The sequence below is a fragment of the Synchiropus splendidus genome, chromosome 1 (assembly GCF_027744825.2).
Source record: "Synchiropus splendidus isolate RoL2022-P1 chromosome 1, RoL_Sspl_1.0, whole genome shotgun sequence".
In the NCBI taxonomy this organism is placed as follows: domain Eukaryota; kingdom Metazoa; phylum Chordata; class Actinopteri; order Syngnathiformes; family Callionymidae; genus Synchiropus; species Synchiropus splendidus.
The window spans coordinates 61,017,361-61,040,580 of record NC_071334.1 but is presented as its reverse complement, the minus strand read 5'-3'; the positions used below and the strand labels follow the sequence as shown (position 1 = coordinate 61,040,580).

General features: G+C 42.2%; 1 protein-coding gene across 2 annotated transcripts; it reads left to right on the top strand.

The window, feature by feature from the left end:
* The first annotated feature begins 1,518 nt into the window (after window positions 1-1,518).
* Window positions 1,519-20,930, top strand: dpysl2b (dihydropyrimidinase like 2b). 2 transcript variants are annotated; one of them, XM_053868899.1, is made up of 14 exons: window positions 1,519-1,988; window positions 13,102-13,190; window positions 13,267-13,451; window positions 14,760-14,924; window positions 15,012-15,073; window positions 15,519-15,599; window positions 15,975-16,043; window positions 16,209-16,329; window positions 16,407-16,563; window positions 16,625-16,766; window positions 17,521-17,691; window positions 18,642-18,821; window positions 18,896-19,061; window positions 19,141-20,930. In XM_053868899.1, exons 1-14 carry the CDS (start codon window positions 1,734-1,736, stop codon window positions 19,230-19,232), a joined length of 1,935 nt encoding a protein of 644 aa, XP_053724874.1. In that variant the 5' UTR covers window positions 1,519-1,733; the 3' UTR covers window positions 19,233-20,930. The 2 variants fall into 2 exon arrangements, with proteins under 2 accessions (XP_053724874.1, XP_053724883.1); XM_053868908.1 differs by lacking the exon at window positions 1,519-1,988 and adding an exon at window positions 4,139-5,921.
* The last annotated feature ends 2,290 nt before the right edge of the window (window positions 20,931-23,220 follow it).

Sequence of the window (23,220 nt, the reverse complement as noted above, 5' to 3'; positions counted from 1 at the left end):
TTTTTGCGAAATTAAAGTTATGATTTATGCTCATTGCTATAAAATACATTTTCAGAAAACAACGCAACTGCAAGCTTGAAGCAGGGAATGGCTGCGGCCCCTTTGTGGACCAGTTTGAAACTCCTGGTTTAAAGACAGTAGCTGCATTTGAATGTTGAAATAATAATGTTTTGTCACTATATTTTCTCGTTTTAATTTTCCCCACAATCATTAAGAGTACTACTGAAAATATTTAATTATGACATTTCTCCCCATTTGATTTTGAAAGCACTGTTTTATCCCAGCTGTCACCTGTTTTCCTCAAACCCCATGTGTAGAAAGCTCCTTTCCCACTCTTGACTTTTCTTCGTGTCTTGCAGGCCTCAGCTCACCTGTTCAGTGTTTTGACCTTTGTTCCAGATGCCATTTTTGGCTCTGATTTTTTGTGCTGAAATGAAAACAAAGAAGAAGAAACTCCCTCAACACATTCTGAACACCATTCAGCTTCCATTCTGCTTATGGGGTCATTTGTGACGTGAGAGCCAACACCTGCAGCAGTGGAAAATGCTCGAGAGGAGTGGGTGAAAGCAAACAACGGGAGAACCTTGTGTGTCTTGGTGTCTGCTAGCTCAACAGCCATATGGTGACAACGGAATCTAGTTAGTTGTTATTTTTGGACACAAATACATGTCTATTACTGCCAACTTTCCTCTCCAGTTCTTTTATATTTTTTTAACTCTCTGCAGGAGGCAGGGCCAGCTGGGAGCGGCGGGGGTCTGAAAGCTCTCCCTTTCAGCTACACCTCAGTGCTCCTGTCCTGCTGGATTGGACAACCTCCATCGCCCACTCAGATCCACATACTGTCACACACCCGGGACACTGAGAGCCATGGACTGCCCTGCTTGTTGTTATGGAAACTGACTGACTGAAGTGAAACAAACTCGAGGTTGTTTAATTTGATCATCATTTCATTGCTATGAAGGTCACACACTTGAACAACATGAAAGATTAACAATGTACCAGATGAGATATCGATTATTAATGAGCGCACACACACACTTGTATCGCTAGCTTAGTGGGGACATTTGCAGCAAATTATAATAACTATTATTATTATTATGTCGTCTTGGAGCTTTTTTCTTCATGATGTAGAGTGTTACCTACAGGTACTAAAGACTGTGACGTCCTGGTAAATGTCATATAATTTGAAGGTATTTAATGTTTAATATAATATAATATAATATAATATACTGTTTAATAACATGTTTAATCGCAATAAATCTATTTTGATAGGCAGTAGTTAAGTCACCTTTTTCTACGTGATTCAAGGAAATGTAACTCCTTGTCCCCACACATCTTTGTCCCCATGAAGTATGGACACTGCCGCTTCTTGTGCACAGACCCCCGCATGATTGGACTGGGTGGGACTTGCGTGAACTCTCCAGGGTCCTGATCTTGTCCCGTCCCTTCCTCGTGTCCCTCTGACGTGGCCCTCTGGTGCCTTCAGTGCACATTTAGACTCCAGCTTCAGCTCACCCCTCAACTCTCAAGGTAACGTGACATCAATTCTCAATGACAACAATACTGCTTTGATTTGTCATCATTGCGTTTTCTTTCTTTACTTGCAACGTTCGACACATTCTGAAAATCTTGGTGACGCTTTGAGGAGCTTTGCGATCCAGCTCTGGACAGCGACTGTTGAAGGCGGTGTCAGTGCCGACGCACGACCACAGCGCACACAGCGGCACTGAAGGATGTCGAGCACCGGGGAAGCGCCAGCCTTGTTCAGCGGCTTTAGCACCGGCAGCCCTGCCAGGTCCCGGCAGAATTTCTGCGGGGTCTTCTGCCCCGTGGACAGCTCCTCGGACGGCAGAGCCCACGACCTGGGTCTGTTCTCAACATGCGGCAGAGTCATTGACCGGCAGAGCGACGTCTCGCAGCCGCCGAAGAGGGTGGAGATCCGGCAGAGCGTCGGGAAGGAAGCGCTGCAAAACCTCGATGATAACAGGGTAAATCTTCATCTACGCCTCACCTGCTTCCACCCGGTGTCGTACATTAACTTCAGTCAAGGTGTCGCGCTTGTCCAAAGTACAGCGTCATGAAAGTGAGTTTAATCCAAGTTGATCAGCCTACATTTCCCAGAAAGCACTGCGACAAACAGAGGGAGTGGCAGGTCTGTGGCTCACATCATTAGGCTTCCATCACTCTGTAAAACAAAGGCATTCCATGAACAGACGCACAATCTGAATTCAGATTGTGGCGTATTCAACTCAGTGGTGTAATGTGAGGAATTCTTGAAGCTTTGATGTTGTAATAAATACACTCTACAGTGGATTTTTGGCACCATGTTGGTGGACAGGATTCATGGTAGATGAGTGGGTCTGTTGGAGCATTAGTTCAAAATGTATTCTTATTCTGATTCATTGCCACCTATTGTGGCGTACACTCCATATTATTGCCCTACATGTTTTAGCAGGGCAGGTTTGTGCTTTTGTCCTGATTCAGTGTTGTCTAAATACGTGGGTGCTGATTGTATTGCAACTCTGATCTATTGCAATTTGATAAGTGCTATTTCAGTTTACTTGGTTTCCTTATCTAAAAAAAGAAAGAATCTTATGCTTTTCAAAATAATATATCAGTGATAGTCACAAACAAGAATCTGGGTTTCCTGCAGAAAATTGGTGTTGACTGTGGGGATGGGTTTTTGTGTATGTTTAAACAGTGCACTTTACTCTTTATAATACACGGAACAGCTTTTGTGCAGTAACAAAGTGCCAGAACACCTTCTGTCAGTAAAATTTTGGGGCTAAATTGTTTCAGTGATTAAGAGTCATCAGAAAATCTCGGCTAAAATTAAGTGAGGCCTGGATTAAATAACCAACTAACCAAAGTTCTACACCTCAGCCTCCACCGCATGGATGGCGCTAATCCAGCATCTACAACCTCATCGGCAACAGATAGCAGATCGCACTGACCGTGAACAGTAAATTATTTTCTCAAAAACCTGGCATTTTCACCAATGACTGATGATGCCTCATACAGCAGAATTCATCTGTCGCAAGCCATGGTTGATATCTGGTGGATAATATATGCACAGTATGTAAACCAAACATTTAGGAGTCTGCTCATGACAAGCTGCTGTTCTGATGACGTCAGAGGTAAAGACACGGTCAATTCTCTGGTGCATAGAACTAAATGTAAAATACAGTTGCGAGTGGTGTTTATTTTTTTATTGTTGTATTTTTATGTTTGCCTGTTGCATATCTTCTTTTCCTTCCGGCTTCTCCCTTCAGGAGTGGCCACAGCGGATCATCCTCCTCCATCTCACCCTGTCCTCTGCTTCCTCTTCTCTCAAACCTACACACCTCAGGTCGTCCTTCACCACCTCCATCAATCTCCTCTTTGGCCTTCCTCTCCACCTTCTGCCTGGCAGTTCCAACCTCAACATCTTCCTACCAATGTACTGGCTCTCTCTCCTCTGTACATGGCCAAACCATCTCCATCTAGCCTCTCTGACTTGGTCTCCTAAACACCTGAGCACATGTGCTGTCCCTCTGATCTATTGCTTCCTGATCCTATCCATCCTGCTCACTCCCAGAGAGAAGCTCAGCATCTTCATCTCTACTACCTCCAGCTCTGCCTCCTGTCTCTTCCTCAGTGCCACTGTTTCCAAACCATGCGACATGTTGCATATCCTATTTTATAGCTAATGTTGCAGTTATATTCGCATTATTTCTTTCCCCTTTTTTTTTATCTAACACTTTGTTCTGAGATTATTTTGTCCCAGAGTGGTGGAAATAGTTTTGCAAAATGACTTTGTATAGTGACGTCACTGGAAAAGCAGCACGCCGTGTGAAAACTTCTGAATGTTTTATTGATGTTTCTGTGTATGTATTACACCCCAGACATGCCACGTGTGGGTGTGTTGCCACAGATGCGTTCTGCCATCTATTGACTCGCTCCCTACCACCTCGCCTCCTGAGGAAATGAAAGCAGAGAAATTTTTATTTCACAGACTCTGGCAACATGTCCTTGGTATTCAATCATGCCTCAAATATTAATATTTTGGATTTAATGCTTTGTGGGGCATATTTTGGAATTCATCTGTGATGCTTTCAAGGGATGTACAAGGGATATGCTCACTGTTTGTTTACCACAAAATAGATATGTCATAATCATATCTATTTTCTGGATCTAGATCCACCATCTAGATTTGTGGATGTTAATCTGAAGCACCTCCACTGTTTTTGTGCACCTTTGCTACAGATTGAATTGAAATCCATTTTTTAGTTGTTTTACTAAACAGAGACAAGAGCAACTTTCACCCTGACAGTCAGACACAGTCTTCGTCCTCTGTGAAGTCCTGTTAGCTTTTATTTCATTAAAGTGCCATGCAACTATGTAGGCAATAGCAATTCCATGTCTCCAGGTTACGGTCCTTTGTTCTCCGTGACACAGCCTACAAGTGTACTTTATATTTAGATCCTACAATCATGCATTTAGATGTATTTAAATACATTACTATCGAAGAATGCAGCAGTATTTCTAAAGTTAGAGCACCATGGAGAGCCTGATGGTTGGCAATACATTGGCTTTCCATTGAGATTCTTGAAAGTTGTATTGTGAAAAATGAAAGCTGGACAATATCAATTTATCAGCCATGTTTACATTTTTTTAATGGGTGGTCCACAATCTGTTGGGGTGTGGTCTGTGTGGATGGTGAAGTGAGGCGGCTAACGCCTGCTGGGGTTGATGGTGTCTGTGAATATTCCATCACTCAGGATGCTGTTGAGAGCTTTAAACCCGGGTGATGTGCTCTGGTGTCATGCTACGTATTGATCCAGTGCATTAGCCCGTGCAACGTATTTAAGTCTGCCTGGTCTATAGTCGATCGTATCTGATCATTGATATGACATCAGTATGTATGCAACAGTCCAGCTCTCCTGTTGAATTTATATTTTTGAAGTCATAGAAGTTAATTTGTCCTGTATGTCAGTTGTGTCTGAGTATGGTGACACTTTCTTTATTTTGGTGATGTTAGCATCGACAGACTAAACTAATCTTAAATCATGAGTCAATTGGATCAAAGTTTGAGTCTGAACACTGTCTTTTTAACTCATAGTATTCGACCATTGCCGATCAGAATGAAACCACAGCTAACTTTCAAAGCAGTTCACGATATCACACATACAAAGAGCAAAGAAGCTGGAGACAGAAACTGGCAGATGCCGCTCTATATGCATCGAAATTGTCTTCCTGATTCAATCTGGACACTTTCCGGAAAATCAATATCATCCTGTCTGTTTGCCGACGTGGACTGTGTATTTTATTTCGTCCAACTCTGTGATTGAGCTTGACATATTTGCTTTTGATTTATTGCATTCCATTGCTTTGAATCATATAACTTCCTCATATCAGATTCCAATTTCTGGCAGGTTTTTTTTGTAATTATTTATTAGTATAAATTTTTAAACAACGATATATTAGTATTATTTTTAAAAGAGGCGAAGATATGTCCGGTTCGAACTCTGTCTTTGTCCTAATCCAAAAATTGATGCCGTTAGAGTCTCTCGTCCATGGAGCAGGGCGAGGCTGGGCGCATGCGCGTTGCAGTTCAGTGCATGGGAAGCGGCTCGGCTCTTCCCTCCCCTGTCTCCTTCTCCCTCCTCTCTTCGCCCCTCTTCTTGTCTGAATCCGTCTGAGAAGCAAAGGCCACTGTAGCTCCGGGAGACTGAGCCTTAGCTGACTCTTTTCAGGACATTCCCCCCCAAAACTGCCGGTGAGGGAGCCTCAGCCTTCACCCCCATCTTGCTCGCCGCCATCATCATCCTCACATCATCGCTGTCGTTGTGAACTGATCGCGGCTCCACGGCGCAGAGCCAGGCGAAGCACCGGTGAACATGTCTGGATACCAGGGCAAGAAGAACATTCCCCGCATCACAGTGAGTGACCCGGGTGCTGGGCGGGGTTTTTTATCGCGAGGGTGACCTGTTCGTGGTGTCCCGGGGTGAGGTGGCCGGGTGGTCGGGGCCTGCGGGGCTGTGGGTGCTGCTTCTCCCCCCGGTTCTCAGTGTCGCGTAAGAGTGATGCTGCCAGATACTATGCATTCGAACTAGTGTCCAACGTGCCCTCCAAAACAGTCCATACCCGAGTATGGGCTGCACCCCCCTAAATACTGAAGTACTGAACAGAGTGCAGGCGCTTCGTTGACTCTCTTTGTCCACAGTAGTCTTGACAGTCTAGGTGTTTTCTTTGGTTGTATTTTTAGGAACGTGCAGGTGAATTGTGTCACCCTGTCAAATGAATCCCAGTGAAATCATAGCTGCAGGGAGGATGGAGCTTCAATGGAAAGTAGAGACTATACAGGGAGGGGGTGGAGGGAGGAGGAGGAGGGGTGTAGGGAGGGGACAGTGCCTTCTATTTCCTCCCATTCTCTGCTGTAAAACATGCTAAGTGAGTAAGGAAGGCATTTCTCTGTGGAAAAAAAAGTGGCTTTAATAATATAGAAAAACATTACTGGGGCGTGGGTCTAAAGAACCAAAGAAAGAACACTTTATTTTCCATGGAGGTGGCGCTAACCTTTATTTTGTAGGACGTATTGAGCTCCTCTGGTCACCTTATATGTAGGAGTACCTATAGGTGGAACCACGTGGAGGTCAAAGCTGCTACATCAGTCGACGTGCTATGCAGTTCTTTCACTTGAAGCTCTCTTTAATTCTTTGAAAATGCAACAGCGTTCAAGTTTATGAAGACATTGTAGAATGATGCACAGCATTGATTGATTCCCGAGACAATAATCTCAGGTGTTCCAAGTAAAACATATCTTATTGCCAGTGGTAGCAATATCCAAGTGTGACCTGATCTCCTCATCTTCTGTCAGCTCTCTCAGTAGTGCCTGAGCTGCAGCAGCCGGTCTGCAGAGATCAGAGGATTAGTCCCAGCAGTGATTAGGTCAGCGCTCATGTACCGCCTTCTCTTTATCAGAACGGTAAAACTGCTTTTTGTTTTCATAAAGGAAAATTGTATATCCTTAAATGGGTAAAGAATGAATTTAGTTAGGATGATGCTGTGGTTGACTTCAGGTCAGCTCTACTCGTAAGTCTGAATCACTCTTCCGTGCAGGCGTCGCTGGGAAAAGAGGATCACAGTTAAGTGTATTAAAACCCAAACAGAAGCTGGAGAGGAAATGAGTTCAGTAAAAACAGGAAAGCGAGTCGCGGCGACAGAGACGCGCTGTATGTTTCATGACTTTCTGACGATCACATTGAGATGGCAGAGTCCTCTGGGTGGAACCCTGACTGGGTAATGATTGTTAATGCTGCAGCCGCCGCCAGGACCAGATGGACTTGGTCAGCTGGAGTAGCCGGCATGCACATTAGAAACATTAAAAATACATGAAGCTGCAGAAGTTCTCCACCTGGGATTGGAGACAGTTCCTGGTTGGTTGTGAGTGATGTCCCTAGTGCTGTTGAGATTCATTCATAAATATATTTACACTTGTTTTGACTTTCTTACGATATTGGGTCTGTACAAAACTTAAAGCTGTGAAACAAGTGGCATCACCCTAGAATTAGGAAATATAACAGGCTAAGTAGAAGGTCCATGCAGAAGGACCTGGTGCAGCGGGGAGCACTTCCTAAAGAGAGAGGTTGTTTTCCAAGAAGCAGGGACGGCATCACTGTGTGGCGAGAGCTCTTTGAGGCAAATACACGTTGCACTTTGTCCCTGCAGAAGTTCCCTTACATTGATTCTTCTTTACAAATGTTGGTCATTCAGGTTAGTTGACACATTTGCCAGCTGTTTGAAGAAATGATTCTCTGATTTGGCCACATTGCAGACTGTTAGATTGAGCTCCTCTGCTGAATGAGGCTGGAATCGCAGCAGAATTCAACTGTGACTAAAGACATGCATGATTAGTTCACTTGAAAAACAAACCATATAATTCACACAGAAATCAAACTGTAATTCTTGTGTGTGATTCTTGTGACTGACTTCCACCTGGATGTGAAGGACTGGAAATCTGCTCTCAATTTTACCACCCATACAGGCTTGATGCAATCCTCAGAGTTTATTTTTACATTTTATTCTGCAAATCCTTTAATCTAGAAAGCATGAGAGGAGGTGTTTGACGTGAAGACTGGAAAGGTATTCTTAGACCGACACTATTCTGAGACGCATCTGGATTAAACTCCTCACAGCTCCACTCCTCAGTGGAACAGTGGTGTAGACCAACTCTTCCAGCTACCATCTGAGCTTCATTTTACGTCCCTCAATAAGAGCAATCCCAAGTCTCACCCATTCATGAACGAGTGTGGAACACTGTATGTGTATGTCAGGAAGTTTAAACTGCAGCTGAACTTTCATCTAAACAAAGAGTTATATTGTGTCGTAGTTAACCACTGCCAGAACCACAGTACCAGCAGCCTAACTGTGTCTGAACCCAGTATTTCACTGCAAATTGTGTTTGTACCAGAAGGTGCTGTAATGATGATAAACAACTTGTACAGTTTTACCTCATAATCCCTCCAACAAAGCTGAATGGATGTATTTGACACTGAGGGGAAATTTTACGACAGGATTCTGTGTACAATTACACAGTCTGTTGTGGGAGGAGATGATGCTAATCGAATCTGATGCAACAAACGTGAGTGCAGCTGCAGCTGCTGACTGCAACTAACAACAATTTCGATACTCAACTAATACACATGATATACACCAGCTGCAAGCTGCATCTGTTTTTTTTCTTAATGCAGTGTCTACTGTATGTGGAATTGTGCACATATGGCTTCAGTGATTGAACTGCGAAGGTGACGTCATATCAGATGCTCAGTTTCTAACCCCTGAAAGTCTGTTATGTGCCATATTGTGCTAACATTTACTATACTGTACTATGCAATTTTCAAAACTTGATTTACATTATGAAATCCGGGACACTAAAAACAATTGGATTTTATGTTTTTTTTTTTTTCATTCCTTTTGCGGACATTTTAAAAAGCATGTCCACTTTATCTTTTGTCCTTGAAATGCTGTTCTCTCTTGTCTTTCAACATGTTTATTATGGTGCAAGCAACATTGGGTTTTGAACAGTCAAATAAGAAGCCAATGTTGTTCTGAAACACCCCATATACATGTTCAAAAAATCCCTTGTTTGAAAGTGGAAGTTGAGTGGTAACATATGTTTTTGTCTTTCTCGTCCGAACATGAATATGTGACTCTGGCTGTTTTGTTTTAATCAGAGACGTCTTATGAATCAAAAAGCTAAATATCCAACTTGGCAGGGTTCTTGCCTTGACCTCATCGTGTTTCCTCAATGTTTTCCTCTTGAATGACAACACAAGACGTTGCCAGGCTACGACTCAAACTTGTGCAGTTATTTTCACTCGACCCAAGCGGTTTTATTCCATCGACTCCTCTCCAGGGTGACACAGTGTTTCAGACTGAAGCTGTGTTTTGTTCGAGTTCAAGCGGACTTTAGTGCTGACATGCTCTAAACCTGGAGTGTTAATATGAAACACCTTTTCTCAGTCTTTGACTCGCACCTGGTGGAATAGTCAGAATTAGTCATTGTAGATGTCCCATGTTGAAGAAACCCACACCTGGTTCACATTCTGACAGAAAACAGAACCCCGACTTGAGGATGAGGCTGTATAACCTTCCTCCTGTGTTATTATTTTTTTTAAGTAGTGCTCTTGTGACTTGACTACAGGGCAGCCATATTGGTACAGGGCCACTCACCACGACAATATATTATCAACAAATACATGTTTGGCTGATTAAAATGATCATAAATTGCCGTCAGCACATATTCACTCTATTGTTACTCTATTATAATTTCATTTGTATCTCAATTGTAATTACTTTTATTGTAATAATATTCATATTATCAATATATCAATATTTTTAAATCAATATGAATATTATTTTCATTAGTGTTCTTATCAATATAATTTGTTATCATTCATATTATTGTCTTATTTTTATTATTGTTTATTGCATTGTGGCAGGAAGTGTAATTAAATTATTATTACCATCATTACTATTAAAAATAGTTTTTAATAGTAAATTTTAGCCAGACATAAGTTGCGTAACTGTGAAATATTCAAGATAAGTGGCAGAAAATCCCACTGAAACATTTTTGTAAGTCGAGATCGGCACAAGATCGTCCTATTTGTGTCGAGTTCCCTTGAGAGAATAGTTCAGTTGAGACTCAAACATTTCAGTCTATTGAGAATGTTGGACTGATTCACCGTGTTGCACTGTGTGCATGGCTGAGTTTTGTGTTGTGAATAGTAAATAAAGGAGTGAAATTCCAGTGAATTTACCAGGCTTTGTCCACATCCTGTTTGTGAGGCTGGAGGAATCCCAGTAAAGAAAGGTCATTGTCCTGTTTGGCTCAGGTTGAACAGAAACTGCTGCTTGGATGTGAAGCATTGTTTTGTATGGATTCATGAAGGACAAGATGAGTATTGCCTGTAACAGTGCACTGATCGGAACTCTTGGAAGAAGCGTAATGCGATAATGACAGCTGCGATGGGTGAGCATGATGTCACTGCATTTTTCAGTGGTGCTTGAATGAAAGCGGGCCAGCAGACGGCTGGATCCAGACGCGCCGCTCCAGAGCTGTCTGTCGGAGTTCACTTCTGTTTGCACCGGTACGGTGGACACAAAACCACTGCACTTTTCAAACAACCACAAAGTGCTTCTCATTCCTGCTGCAGTCAGCAGAATAACTGTGCTCTAGCTTCCATGTCAGTCTGTGACTGAGATTAAGACCAGTATTACATTGATATTACAATGTTATTAGATTTTCAGAGCGGAACTTTACTGAGAGAGCTGCTCTCTGTCTGTTTTAAACATGTTTCATTTTTCAATTGTCTTGGTCGTGGATTTTAAGTGGGTAATTACTGGAGCTGCATCGAATAATCGACTGTTAAGTCAGTCGCAGACATCTTAATGTGTCCATGAGTCACGGCGTCATCCCTCTCTTTTCTGTCCACGCGTGACTTAACACTATCCACAGTAAGAGGAGCAATAGTCATGAGTATAGGAAACATTTTCATAATGGACACATTAAAGAGATGTCAGATTTGTCAAACCATTCAAACCACATTCAGAGAAATTACACTTATAAGTTAGTATAAGTAAACAACATTCAACACTAGTGTACATTGTGTATATTAGTTGACTATCAGTTGCAGCCCAAGTTATTTACATAGGAGCCACATCACATCATAAATTCACATAGTAGTTTTTCTATGATTATATTTGTCGGCAAGAAAATCTAGCATAAAATAATAATTCACTGGGGCACATGCAACATGAAAATATTTCTTTTTTTTACATTTTAATTTTGGTAACATCAGGCACAGCAATTTCAGTATGAGAAAATATATAAGTAGACTGCATTGATTTCCATGTAGAAAAGGGATGTGTGTTCCTCATTTAACATGTGACTGAAAGCAAACACCAAAAAGAGAAGCCCTGAAAATGCGTCAGGATGTTATTTAACTCAAGGGAAGTGTAGTGAAACGCTTGTCGTGTGGATGTGGGAAAATCCTAGATGGAGGGTACCTGCTCCTGAGATCAAGATCCATAACCCGTCTCTGTTTCAGTGGTTGAGTCACGTTGTGTTCTGCGGGAAGAAAGCAGCAGTTGCTCTCGTGGTTCGAATCTCCGAACTCCCTGGGCTGCAGCTTTTCTGTGGTGCCTCGCACAGAGAGGCCTTTGTTAGCAGCGCCCGTCTGTGTCCTTGTGACCACTGACACTCCCTCTGTGGATTGGGGCTGCTGTCGGGGTGGCATGAGGGGGAGAGGTTTAGGGGGTGCACTCTGTGGGGTGCATGATGAAAAGTGGTGAGAACCCCTTGACTTGCTTAAGTGGTGTTGGAGTGCGCCAGGATGATTGATGACATGCTCCACTCTCTGTAGAGCAGTGGTTCTTAACCTGGGTTCGATCGAACCCTAGGGGTTCGGTGAGTCGGTCTCAGGGGTTCGGTGGAGCCTCCGCCGCAGAGGTCCACCCCTCAGTCTAGTCTGCAGTTAGTGTATCATATTTTATTTTTTTTACTAAAGAAGGGTTCGGTGAATGAGCATATGAAACCGGTGGGGTTCGGTGCCTCCAACAAGGTTAAGAACCACTGCTGTAGGGACAGGTTCCACACTGCTGTGGGAGACAGGGGTCTTCTTTAGACTAGGCTGTTTTACTGTGGATTCCCACCTTAATTTCACTGAAATACTGTGAAATTGACTGTGAAATATACTCACCTGATATAGACATGCAAATGGCTGACATTACAAATCTTTATTTAGACTGGTAGGGCAAAACTTGAGCTTTACCTTGTTGGTTAATGGTTGGTATAAACGTAAATGCAGCACCAAAATAATTAACAATGGAAACACATTCAGCATGATGATTGTTGTGGAGCAGTCAAGGTTGTAATTGTTTTGGATTCTTCATTAGATTTTGTTTAGAAATTTTGACTTTCAAATTCAGTTACTTTTAATTTGTTTTAGAGTGGGTTGGCTAGTTTTTATTAGTTTTAGTTTTTTCCCCCTTCAGTGTGGGGTATTGGGACAAGACTAAAGGTAGGTCACAAATAAAACTCAGTTTAATTTGAAAGCATTTTTTAAGTATTCTAAATTTTGCCAAGATGACGCTTTATCTCAACTTCCACCATTGTGATAGTCAGCGTTGTCAGGTCAGGTCAAACGTCTTGACAAAAAAACGAGCCTTTTCATTTCTATTCCATTTCTTTGAAAATGGTCTAAAATTAAAATTTTTCCTTTCGTTTTCGTGAGCTAAAATAACCTTGGAAACAGCATGATAAAAGATTGGTCTGGCATGAGAATTGGAAAACCTTGACAAAGACTCCAAAATCTATTGAAATATTAATCCCATCTGAGGAGGACACTTCCCTATCATGAGCTTTAGTTTCCTATGTTCTTGATGTTATTCATCTGCTAAATATTTTTCTGACATTTCCCATGGCAACCTGTCTTACGCAGCGTTGGTCCTTGCCAAGTTGGACACTGTCTCTGACAGTGTCTCATTCCTACACTGCGTCCTCATGGAACTGTAATCCCCCTCACCTGTCATCTGACTCAGCTCTCAATGGTTTTCCAGAGCGACCGACTCCTGATCAAAGGGGCCAAGATTGTGAACGATGACCAGTCCTTCTCTGCTGACATTTACATGGAGGATGGAGTCATCAAGTAAGTGACTTCCTATTTTAGGTTGAAAAATAAAAAACCTCTTGTTGCGTGTTATGATATGATGTTGTTTCCTCAGACAAATTGGGGAGAACCTTATTGTTCCTGGCGGGGTGAAGACCATCGATGCTCATGGCCGCATGCTGATGCCAGGCGGGATAGATGTCCACACTCGCTTCCAGATGCCCGATCGAGGAATGACCTCCGCCGATGACTTCTACCAGGGAACCAAGGCAGCGCTGGCAGGAGGCACCACCATGATAAGTAAGACCATCAACGTAGCTTCCAACCACAATTTTGGTGTCTAACTACCAGCTATTTATCTTGAATAATGCCATATTGAAACCTGAAATGGCTTTTTAAATTTAAGCTTAAATTAAATTTTATTCATTTATTACTTTATTGTTATATTTGTATTAACTCATGTTGTTTTCATAAATATGCCAGGTGCGTCACATTTTTATGTTTGCTCTCATTAAAATTATATTATACATTAATTATTATTTGGGCCTTTTATACACTACCCTTTGTTTTATTTATATAAATAAAACAAAGAAAAAAAATTAAAAAAGCGATTCTACAGAACTGGACAGATAAAACACTCATTTGTTTCAATTTATCTCCAGCAATGTGACTACTCCACAGCAACTTGATGTTGGGATGGTCATTAGTTTAGTGGCGGTAATGCATTCTAAAAATAAATAAACACTCCCTTGACTGGCAACCAAACAAACTCCCTCTCCTCAGTGCTGAGCGCTGCAATTTTAGGGGCTGTGTGCTCATAGTTGTGGTCACCCTTAGGGCCAGAAACACAATCTTGTTCATTTTTGGACATTTATTTATTTTTTAAATGGTGTTTTTATTTAAAATGTGACACAATGAACAAAAGCACACAACAGGGAAATATGACATGACACAGCACGTGGTGTGAACCGGCTGTTTTTCCAAATTTCATAGCTGCCATTTGATCTTGGAAAATTTAACAAAAATGTGGTCCCAACAAAAAAAGAAAGCAATCCAGAGTCCCAGTCTGGACCTGTGTCCAGGTCCAAGATCTGAACACGGTCGATACCGAGACAAGACTGAGACCCATCTCAATACTGCTTCAATAATGACCATCAGGTTTACGGTTCAAACATAATACTTTTAATTTAAATTACAATGAATTTGAAAATATCTGTTGAATTTGGTGAATTTACTTATGTTTCTTTTTTTAATCATTTGTGTTTCTATTACATAAACCTGTTTTCTTGAATCTTCACACATTATTGTAATATCCTAAACTGGTATGTTTATATTCATGATTTATTCTGATATTACATGACTTTTGTCTTCTCTTCAAAACACACTTGCAACAATATTCCTTGTGTAATCAAAGTCTACACACATGTACACTTCACTCTTACTTTAGTTTACTTGCTACAAGTCATGGACATAAATCCATCCTCACCCAAAAATCGACGACACTGCAATAGGTCTTATATATAATCTCTGTAATTTGATTAATCAGCGCCAGATTTGTTTTCATCTATTTATGACTTCTTGTGTTTCGACATCTGTGTTTGAACCCAGTCGACCACGTGGTCCCAGAACCAGGGGTGAGCCTCATCTCTGCCTTGGAGCAGTGGCGCGAGTGGGCCGACAGCAAGTCCTGCTGCGACTACTCGCTGCACATGGACATCACCGAGTGGCACAAAGGCATTCAGGAAGAAATGGAGACGCTGGTCAAAGATCATGGTACGAGTCGACCAACCTAAACACAAAACAATCCCTGTTTGTGTCACAACAGAGTACTACAAATCTATTAACTGTATTCATTTTCAGGCATCAACTCGTTCATGGTGTATCTGGCGTACAAGGATCTGTTTCAGCTGACTGATGCTCAGGTAGGATCCGACGATGCGACAGTTTCATGCTGGTTTTGGCTCAGTAATATAGGGTGGTATCACCTGACTCTTAACTGACGTATGGTTTAGCTGCTACATAGAGGGGTTTAGTCACATGATTGGGGTGAATCGTGAAGAGCTGGAATATTTTATGCACAGGCCGATATATGTGTCGCTGTCTCAATTGTTGCTGGATTCAATGATATATCATTGTTATGTAGTAAAATATGTTTTTCTACGACAAAAGTTTTAGTCGTAAATGTCGACAGTGAATGAGTTAATTCAGCTGCATGTTACATTGGTGAAAGTGTTATGACGCGATACGTCCACTAGGGGGTGTAGTTCTCTAACAAAATGTCAAACAACCAAATGTCCAACAGAATATGATGCTGTACTGTTGCTGTCAATAACAAGGAGTACTTACATTTACTTTGTATACCTGCAGATTTACGAGGTTTTCAGTGTGATCCGAGATCTGGGGGCCATTGCTCAAGTCCACGCCGAGAATGGAGACATTGTAGCCGAGGTTGGTGACAAACTTGTTGATCTAAATGGTGGAGCAAATTTTCAAGATGGCAAAACAATATGAAATTAATCTAAATGTAATAAAAAACATTCATTAAAAAAATATAAATTGTATCAGAAATATTAAAACAATAAAATGTGTCAAAGAAATCCAAATAACATTACAAATATGGAAAAATATCAAAATATGATCAATTAATTTGGTAAAATCTAACAATAAAAAAACAATATTTGTCAAAAGAAAAAAAGCACCAGGAGCAGTAGTTAAAGGGTAGATGTTGACAAGAATGTTCCTTATTACATAATATGGGATGATTGCGCTGCCATCGTGTTTTGGCTTTAACATTTTATTTGCGTTCAAATGTGTGTTGTTTAGGAGCAGCGTCGGATGCTGGAGCAGGGCATAACTGGACCTGAGGGCCACGTGCTGAGTCGTCCTGAGGAGGTTTGTTTCTGCTGTTGAACAGCCGGACTTCATTCTCCTGCTGCAGAATCCTTCTAATCTTACGTTCCTGTTGTTGCTTGCTTGATAACTATCTGAGTGCCAAGTGAGGTGCATCAGAATGAAAATGGAGATTGTTGGGTTGTGACTGACTTGTTACTTTCCCAGGTGGAAGCAGAGGCTGTGAACCGCTCGGTGACTGTGGCCAATCAGACCAACTGTCCGCTCTACGTCACCAAGGTGATGAGCAAGAGTGCAGCTGATGTCATCGCTCAGGCCAGGAAGAAGGGTGAGATTTCAAAACACAGATTCACCTGGAAGCCCATGCAGCATTGTGATGAGGTTGAAATGTCCCTGGACCTTTAGGCACAGTCGTCTATGGCGAGCCCATCGCTGCCAGTCTGGGGACGGATGGCTCGCACTACTGGAGCAAAAACTGGGCTAAAGCTGCGGCCTATGTCACCTCACCGCCTCTGAGTCCTGACCCGACCACGCCGGACTATCTCAACTCTCTCCTCTCCTGGTGAGAAGGGTCACTCCGCTCATCACAAAACGTCGCACTAATCCTGTCGTTGCTCTCACAGCGGCGACCTGCAGGTGACAGGAAGCGCCCACTGTCCGTTCAACACTGCCCAGCGTGCCGTGGGTAAAGATGATTTCACTTTGATTCCTGAAGGTGTCAATGGCACAGAGGAGAGGATGTCGATCATCTGGGACAAGTGTGTGGTATGTACACTGTTTACGAAAGCAGCAAACTCTACGCAAACAAAATAAGAGCTTTCAGTGTAGTTTAAGTCTACTGCCAGAGAGAGCCAGACTTGTTCATGGATGCTCTGTTCTATACCTGTTATTCAGGTTTGGCGTACTTCATTTAGATTTTGGAGGGGATGTTTCTTCTGTCAGATATCAAGATATGAGATGAGATCGAACTTTGTTGGTACTGAATTTGTCCAGAAGCATCACAGTAAAAGTTTTACAGCACTAGTTTACACAAATAAGAAAAAAGATCTTTTTTTTTTAACCTGAAAAACTTGTATTTATTTATTCCTTTTCCTCCCCCATCATTGGGGTCCCTTTTACCACGCAGTAGCAGACAAAATGCTATAGATTTGATACGTTCATGTAAAATATTGGGTCCAGGAATTTTGTAAGGGACACTTTGTCATTGGGAGATTGTGTTGAGGATGCGGAGGTTTGTGCTTTCTAATATTAACTGTGACGCGGAAGCATTTGATTTGCAACATGCTTCGCTTAGTTCACTCAGTTCTGGTCCTTTTCAATGTTTTTTTAAGACTTTATGAAAGGATCCACATCCCACATGACAAAAAAAAATTAAACGGAGAAAAGTTGTTCCGCATCAAAGCTTTACGGTGTCTGGTATGTTTAGTTGTGAGTCATGAGAATTGGATCCACAACATTTGAGTCACATCACAGTGAGACTTCTGCCTGTCTTGTCCTAACATCTGCCTGTTGTTGTCAGGTGACTGGTAAGATGGATGAGAACCAGTTTGTAGCTGTGACCAGCACCAACGCCGCCAAGATCTTCAACCTGTACCCCCGCAAGGGGCGCATTGCTGTGGGCTCAGATGCTGACCTGGTGCTGTGGGACCCCGACGTCACAAAGATCATCTCAGCCAAGACCCATAATTCGGTAACTAAACCAAGATCATCATTTGGAAAAAATGAGTTCAAATCTCAGTTACCAAGAGAGTAAGAGGCAGTGTTTTGAATCCTGTTTACCTAACTGTAGTGTTGCTGTGTGACTACCGTGTGACTGGCCTAGTCGTACTGTACTAGGTGTTTATTATCCGATGGCTGAACTGGGCTTGGTTCTCACACATTCTTGTGAGTGATTTCATAGTTAAGATCTGTGCGAGAAGTGGAACCTGTCATCTCTGACCGTTCTGACCGCATCTCATTGTGAGCATGTGGATGTGTGTATCATCTGACTGATCTGTTGCTGTGTTTGCTTCGCACATTTCCTCAGCCCTGCACTGATAGAAACACCAGAATGTAGTCACTGGGAGAGTGTGTGTACACGTGTGTCCGTACTGTTGGTCCTCTCTGTGATCTCATTCATGACCTCACCCTGAGAGCGCAGCTTTACACACACGCTCACACGCACACACTTTCTAGCCGCATCTTTCATTTGGTCCTGAAAACTGAACACAGACATGTGAGTTGTTGTCCCAAACCATAATCTTTTCAGTGAAAACACTTTCAATCTGCTAAGCTCTTCATCAGCGAACATCATTTCATAAACTCTGGCAGTTTGACAGGGCGGCTGCTCACATGAACTCCAGATGGTGTGAGTCAACAGATCTGTGGCTCAGTTCCGATTTGACTGATCTCCAAGTGGACAAACAGAGTTTAAAGCGAAACCGTTTCAGGTCAGGGGCCAGTAGCTCTGTGCTGGAGCTGCTCTGTTTCTCCTCCATAACTGATTTTTTTTAACCTCACCTTTGATATTTTACGTCAAGTGACACAGTCATTCAGTCCTGCAGCTGATTCACTATCATGAGACGTCTGTTGGATCATATGTTTATATGCTGCAAACCAGCATAAGTGTGAGTCTCTGCATGTCGTGTGTTTTACCTGCAGAGTGTGGAGTACAACATCTTTGAAGGTGTGGAGGTGCGTGGTGGCCCCCTGGTGGTCATCAGCCAGGGCAAGCTCGTCCTGGAGGAAGGGACCATCCATGCCAGTGAGGGCTCCGGACGATTTGTGGCCCGCAAACCGTTCCCCGACTACGTTTACAAAAGGATAAAGGCCCGCAGCAGGGTACGCTAACTGTTGTGTGTGTTGTCTTATTATACTTGCTACGACTACAAGTATTTTTGCTGTCCATCACACAGTTGGCTGAGCTGAGAGGTGTCCCCAGAGGTCTCTATGATGGGCCTGTTTGTGAGGTGTCAGTCACCCCTAAAGCCATGACACCTGCCTCATCTGCGAAGACCTCCCCTGCCAAGCAGGCGGGGCAACCAGTTCGCAACCTGCACCAGTCGGGCTTCAGCCTCTCAGGTAAGTCAGTCCTCAGGTTCACACCCGGATGATTGGTCTGAGAGATCTGTGTACTGATCCGGTCCAATCTCTCCCTCAGGCGCTCAGGTCGATGACAACATTCCACGCAGGAACACCCAGCGCATTGTGGCGCCACCTGGTGGCAGGGCTAATATCACCAGCCTGGGTTAGAATCTTCCTGGAGGACTGGAAGCGCGGTAGGAGCAGCGTCCCTCAGAGGCCATCCTTGACCTTTCACCTCCGCCCCGGCTGCTTCCTGCAACTCTTTTCCACCCCAACTTCGAGGACACGGATAGAAATGAAAAAAAAAAAAAAGAAAAATCTGCCCCTAAAAAAACAGAAAACTTCTTGTTTGAGCACTTTTGATGTCATTGTTTTAATTTTTTATACTGTTTTCCCTGCTCGCCAAGTTTGTTTGGATGTTGTTTGAGACCAGACTGAATAATACAGTGAACAAAAGTTGGTACTTTATTTGACATTGTTTCTTTTTGTCTTGTCTCACAGGCGCAAGCCAACGTTCCTTGTTGTGCATTTTTTTAGAACACGGTCCTCCTCAGTTCACCTGAATATATTATCTTTCTTACTGCTGTTGGTCATTAATGATTCATATGAAGTTGCGTTTCAATGGCTTCCTCTCTTTCCTCTTTCCTGTGTGTCACTCAAAAGACCTGCTCGCCAGTGATGCTCCAGCTGTGAAAATATCTAGCACCAAAGCCCATTACTGGCTCTCCTGGTTTAACATTGACATGTGGACAAGCCACAGCGTTCAAAATCTGGAAGTATATTGTCATGGAAATACACACTATTCTCATGGACTGTGACTATAACCAAAGAGACCCTTGCTCTGTTCTAGCGTTAAAGATCATTTAAAAAATATCTAATGGATTAAATTGGCCGATGACAGAGGTACTGGCAATGGTTTCAGAACCCCAGTGACCCGGGCAAACTTGTCTTAACTAATAAAAATGATATTTTGTGGTGCCAAGGTGCCGAAATCTACCTAATAGTAATTTTTTTTGACTGGCCATTTTCACATCTGGGTTCACTTGAGAGCTCATTCCATTTTGCACCATGTTTGCGGCCTTAATCGTGACAAATCTGCAACACCAAACAAAGGCATTCATGGGCTCATTTGCACTTACGGTGAGATACAAAAGTGGCATTCCATCTTCGGCGGCTGACTCAGGGCTTGAGAGTTGGCAGGGAAGTGGAGATTGTGGAGCTTATACCTCAGCTGTTGGAGGGAATGAAGAGTGGCTGTCATACTCTTTGCCTTACTTACACACAGTAGTCCTTCACTATGCAGCTCCGTAGTTACCTTGTCTTCAGTCCAAAATTCTCTTAAAAAGCTTCTGACACACCAGTGCATTTACGTTCCTAGAATGTCATCTCCCTCTCACATGTTTTCTACTCATTGACATTCCTTTCTGCTTATTATGTGCCTGGACTAACTGTAGCTTTACTGTTAGTTTGCTTTTGTCGTTCCAATTGCGGTGAAGTGAAGGATGTAAAATAAAAAATAATAAAAAAAAGTGGTGTAAGATAACCAGGATAAACCGATTCAAAGGTGCCAGATTTTCCTCGGGCTTCTTCTGCAGGTAGAGCCCCAGTAAAGAGAACGAATGCTCAATGTGTCTAAATGTTCTTTAGGGATTTTAAATCTTGCTGTCTAACTGCTTTTAGTGTCGGTCTGTAGACGCCAGTGAGCACTGTGGATTTATGCTTGAGAGTAGACACGCGCTGATGTACGTGTGGCTAGTGTTGATGTGTTTGGGAGGCTGCTCCCGAGCAGTGATGCCTACTTTTTTTTTTTTTTTTTTGAGTTGTTGTGCATGATCTGGTTCTCATTAAACTGAGCAACTGACTCCATGTGAGTGTCTGTATGAGTTTATTGGCCTCCACCACTGGCTTCCTTTTTCTTCCCTCCACTGGCAGCGCTCTCTGACTTCCATGTAAACCTTTCCATGTTCTTCTTCAACGTGTTGCTATGGAACATATTTGGGAGGTTAGTTATGACCAAACTGTGCCACTTGAAGACAGGAGCAAGAACACGACTTGAGTCATGCATGTCTGAATCAGAACCAGAATCAGAATTGTCAAAAAAAAAAAAAAAATCAGGTCTTTGTGTCCTAAGTCAGATTTTTTCTGTCATCTCTTAGCTATTCTGGCCCTTGGTACCAATGTGTGGAGTTAACTTGAAGGATTTACCATATTCCAATGGAGAACTATGCTCTCAGATTCACTGTAGAGGAGGTGAGACCTTGAGATCATCAAACCAGACTCGTAGAGACATTCTGTCCTCAGCAAGAAGAACAGAAAGGGTGACAAAAGAGTCAACTCTCTATGGCCCAGTTGCAGAAGAAGCTCATGCAACATGTTGTAGCAGATGGTTTTGCCTGTGAGCGCAGGTCCACTTCAGTCAAGCTACTCATGAACAAAGCATTGACTGAAACTCAGCATTTTCCTACGTTTAGATCCATTCTTCTACTTGTTTTCAATGGCAACATGACTTCATAACACTAATATGCTGCTAGCGAAGCTCTTTTCTCTGAGACAGCAGACTCTCTTTAATACTAGGATCACATGAGAGGAAACAATTCTTTCTGCTCAATCCAGACTGAAGTCATAATCCACGTATAAAAGCAACGATGACGCTCTGCAAGGATCAAATTAATCCTAAAGGAAGGCCAGAGCGTATCAGATTTGATCAGACGCACTGATACAGAAGAAACCAAAATGAATGGTGGGGAATTACTATGTTTGCCTGTCACTACATCTCACATGAATAATAGGGCAGATGAATTAAGATGCTCCAGTCAAGTGAATGCTGCCTTCATCTGCGATTCAAACCAACAGTTCTCACATGGAGAAGGCCTGACCAGCTGTGTCGCCGTCATCTGCCATTCAAACCAACAGCGTAGCCCCTTACAGGGTTTTGCACGTTTTAAAAGAACTTCAGTGACATTCTGGTGACAACTTTTTTAGCCTGTTGCTATAGTGACATCCACAATTACTTACAAAACTTTCCGTTTATTTCATAGTGTAATATTTGTCAAGTTGGTAGTTGCTATTGGAAACATGTCCGTGCGTCTGTAAGCAGACCAAACACACACACGCGCGCATGTTTGTTTTACTATTTTTGTCAGGACCTCTCAGTGACATAACCCTTTCCCCAGCCTCTCACCCTGAATTTAACCATCCACACACACATGACCGACCCGGGACTCTGAACCAAACCTAAACCCAATTAGAATACACTACTTTTACACACACACACACACACACACACACACACACACACACACACACACACACACACACACACACACACACACACACACACACACACACACACACACACACACACACACACACACACACACACACACACACACACACACACACACACACACACACACACAAAATGTAATATATGTGTGTAATCCACATGGTCAGTGGAGAGGAGAGCCAGCACACACATGCAGCAATGGACACCTCCCCCAAGCACATGTAGCTGTAACAGAAATCATATTCTTTAGTATAAACATGCGAGGCAAATATAAAGCATCAAACCAAAGTCTCACTTGACTGGCAAGTCATGGACATTTCCTTTCATGGATAAACCTTAAAACGACTCATATTTACTTTCAAAACGCACTTAAAAAGCCATTTATTTTGTTTGTTTTTTTAATCAAAAAATCATGTTTGTCATGTTTGACTAAACGCTTATATGAGCTCGAGTTACTTCAACTCTGTGCGGCATATATGAGAGTTTGGTGCACTAGGTGGCAGCCTTGATACATAATACTGTACCTCAAGTGCCACTCGAAAGTAGATCGACTCCAACTAAAAATTGTATTTCTATGGTAATTAAATATGTTGCCGCCATCTGTCTGTCATGGCATGATTAGTGGTTATTGTAGGAAAATGAAATAGTACAAACGAAACAATAACAACAATAATAATGATGTTTATATATATATATATAAACATATAACAACATATATATATATATATATATATATATATATATATATATATATATATATATATATATATATATATATATATATATATATATATATAGTGAAGTAAAGACTTAACTTTTCAGTTTACAAAAGGAGGTGGACAGGATGTGATGGACTATATATATATATAT

Bases quoted from the DNA above. Each gene is read 5' to 3' on its own strand.
- dpysl2b (XM_053868899.1), top strand. From the start codon at position 1,734: ATGTCGAGCACCGGGGAAGCGCCAGCCTTGTTCAGCGGCTTTAGCACC. The intron at 13,452-14,759 runs GTAAGACCATCA...GTTTGAACCCAG, and splicing joins AGGAGGCACCACCATGATAA to TCGACCACGTGGTCCCAGAA. The intron at 17,692-18,641 runs GTAACTAAACCA...TTTTACCTGCAG, and splicing joins CAGCCAAGACCCATAATTCG to AGTGTGGAGTACAACATCTT.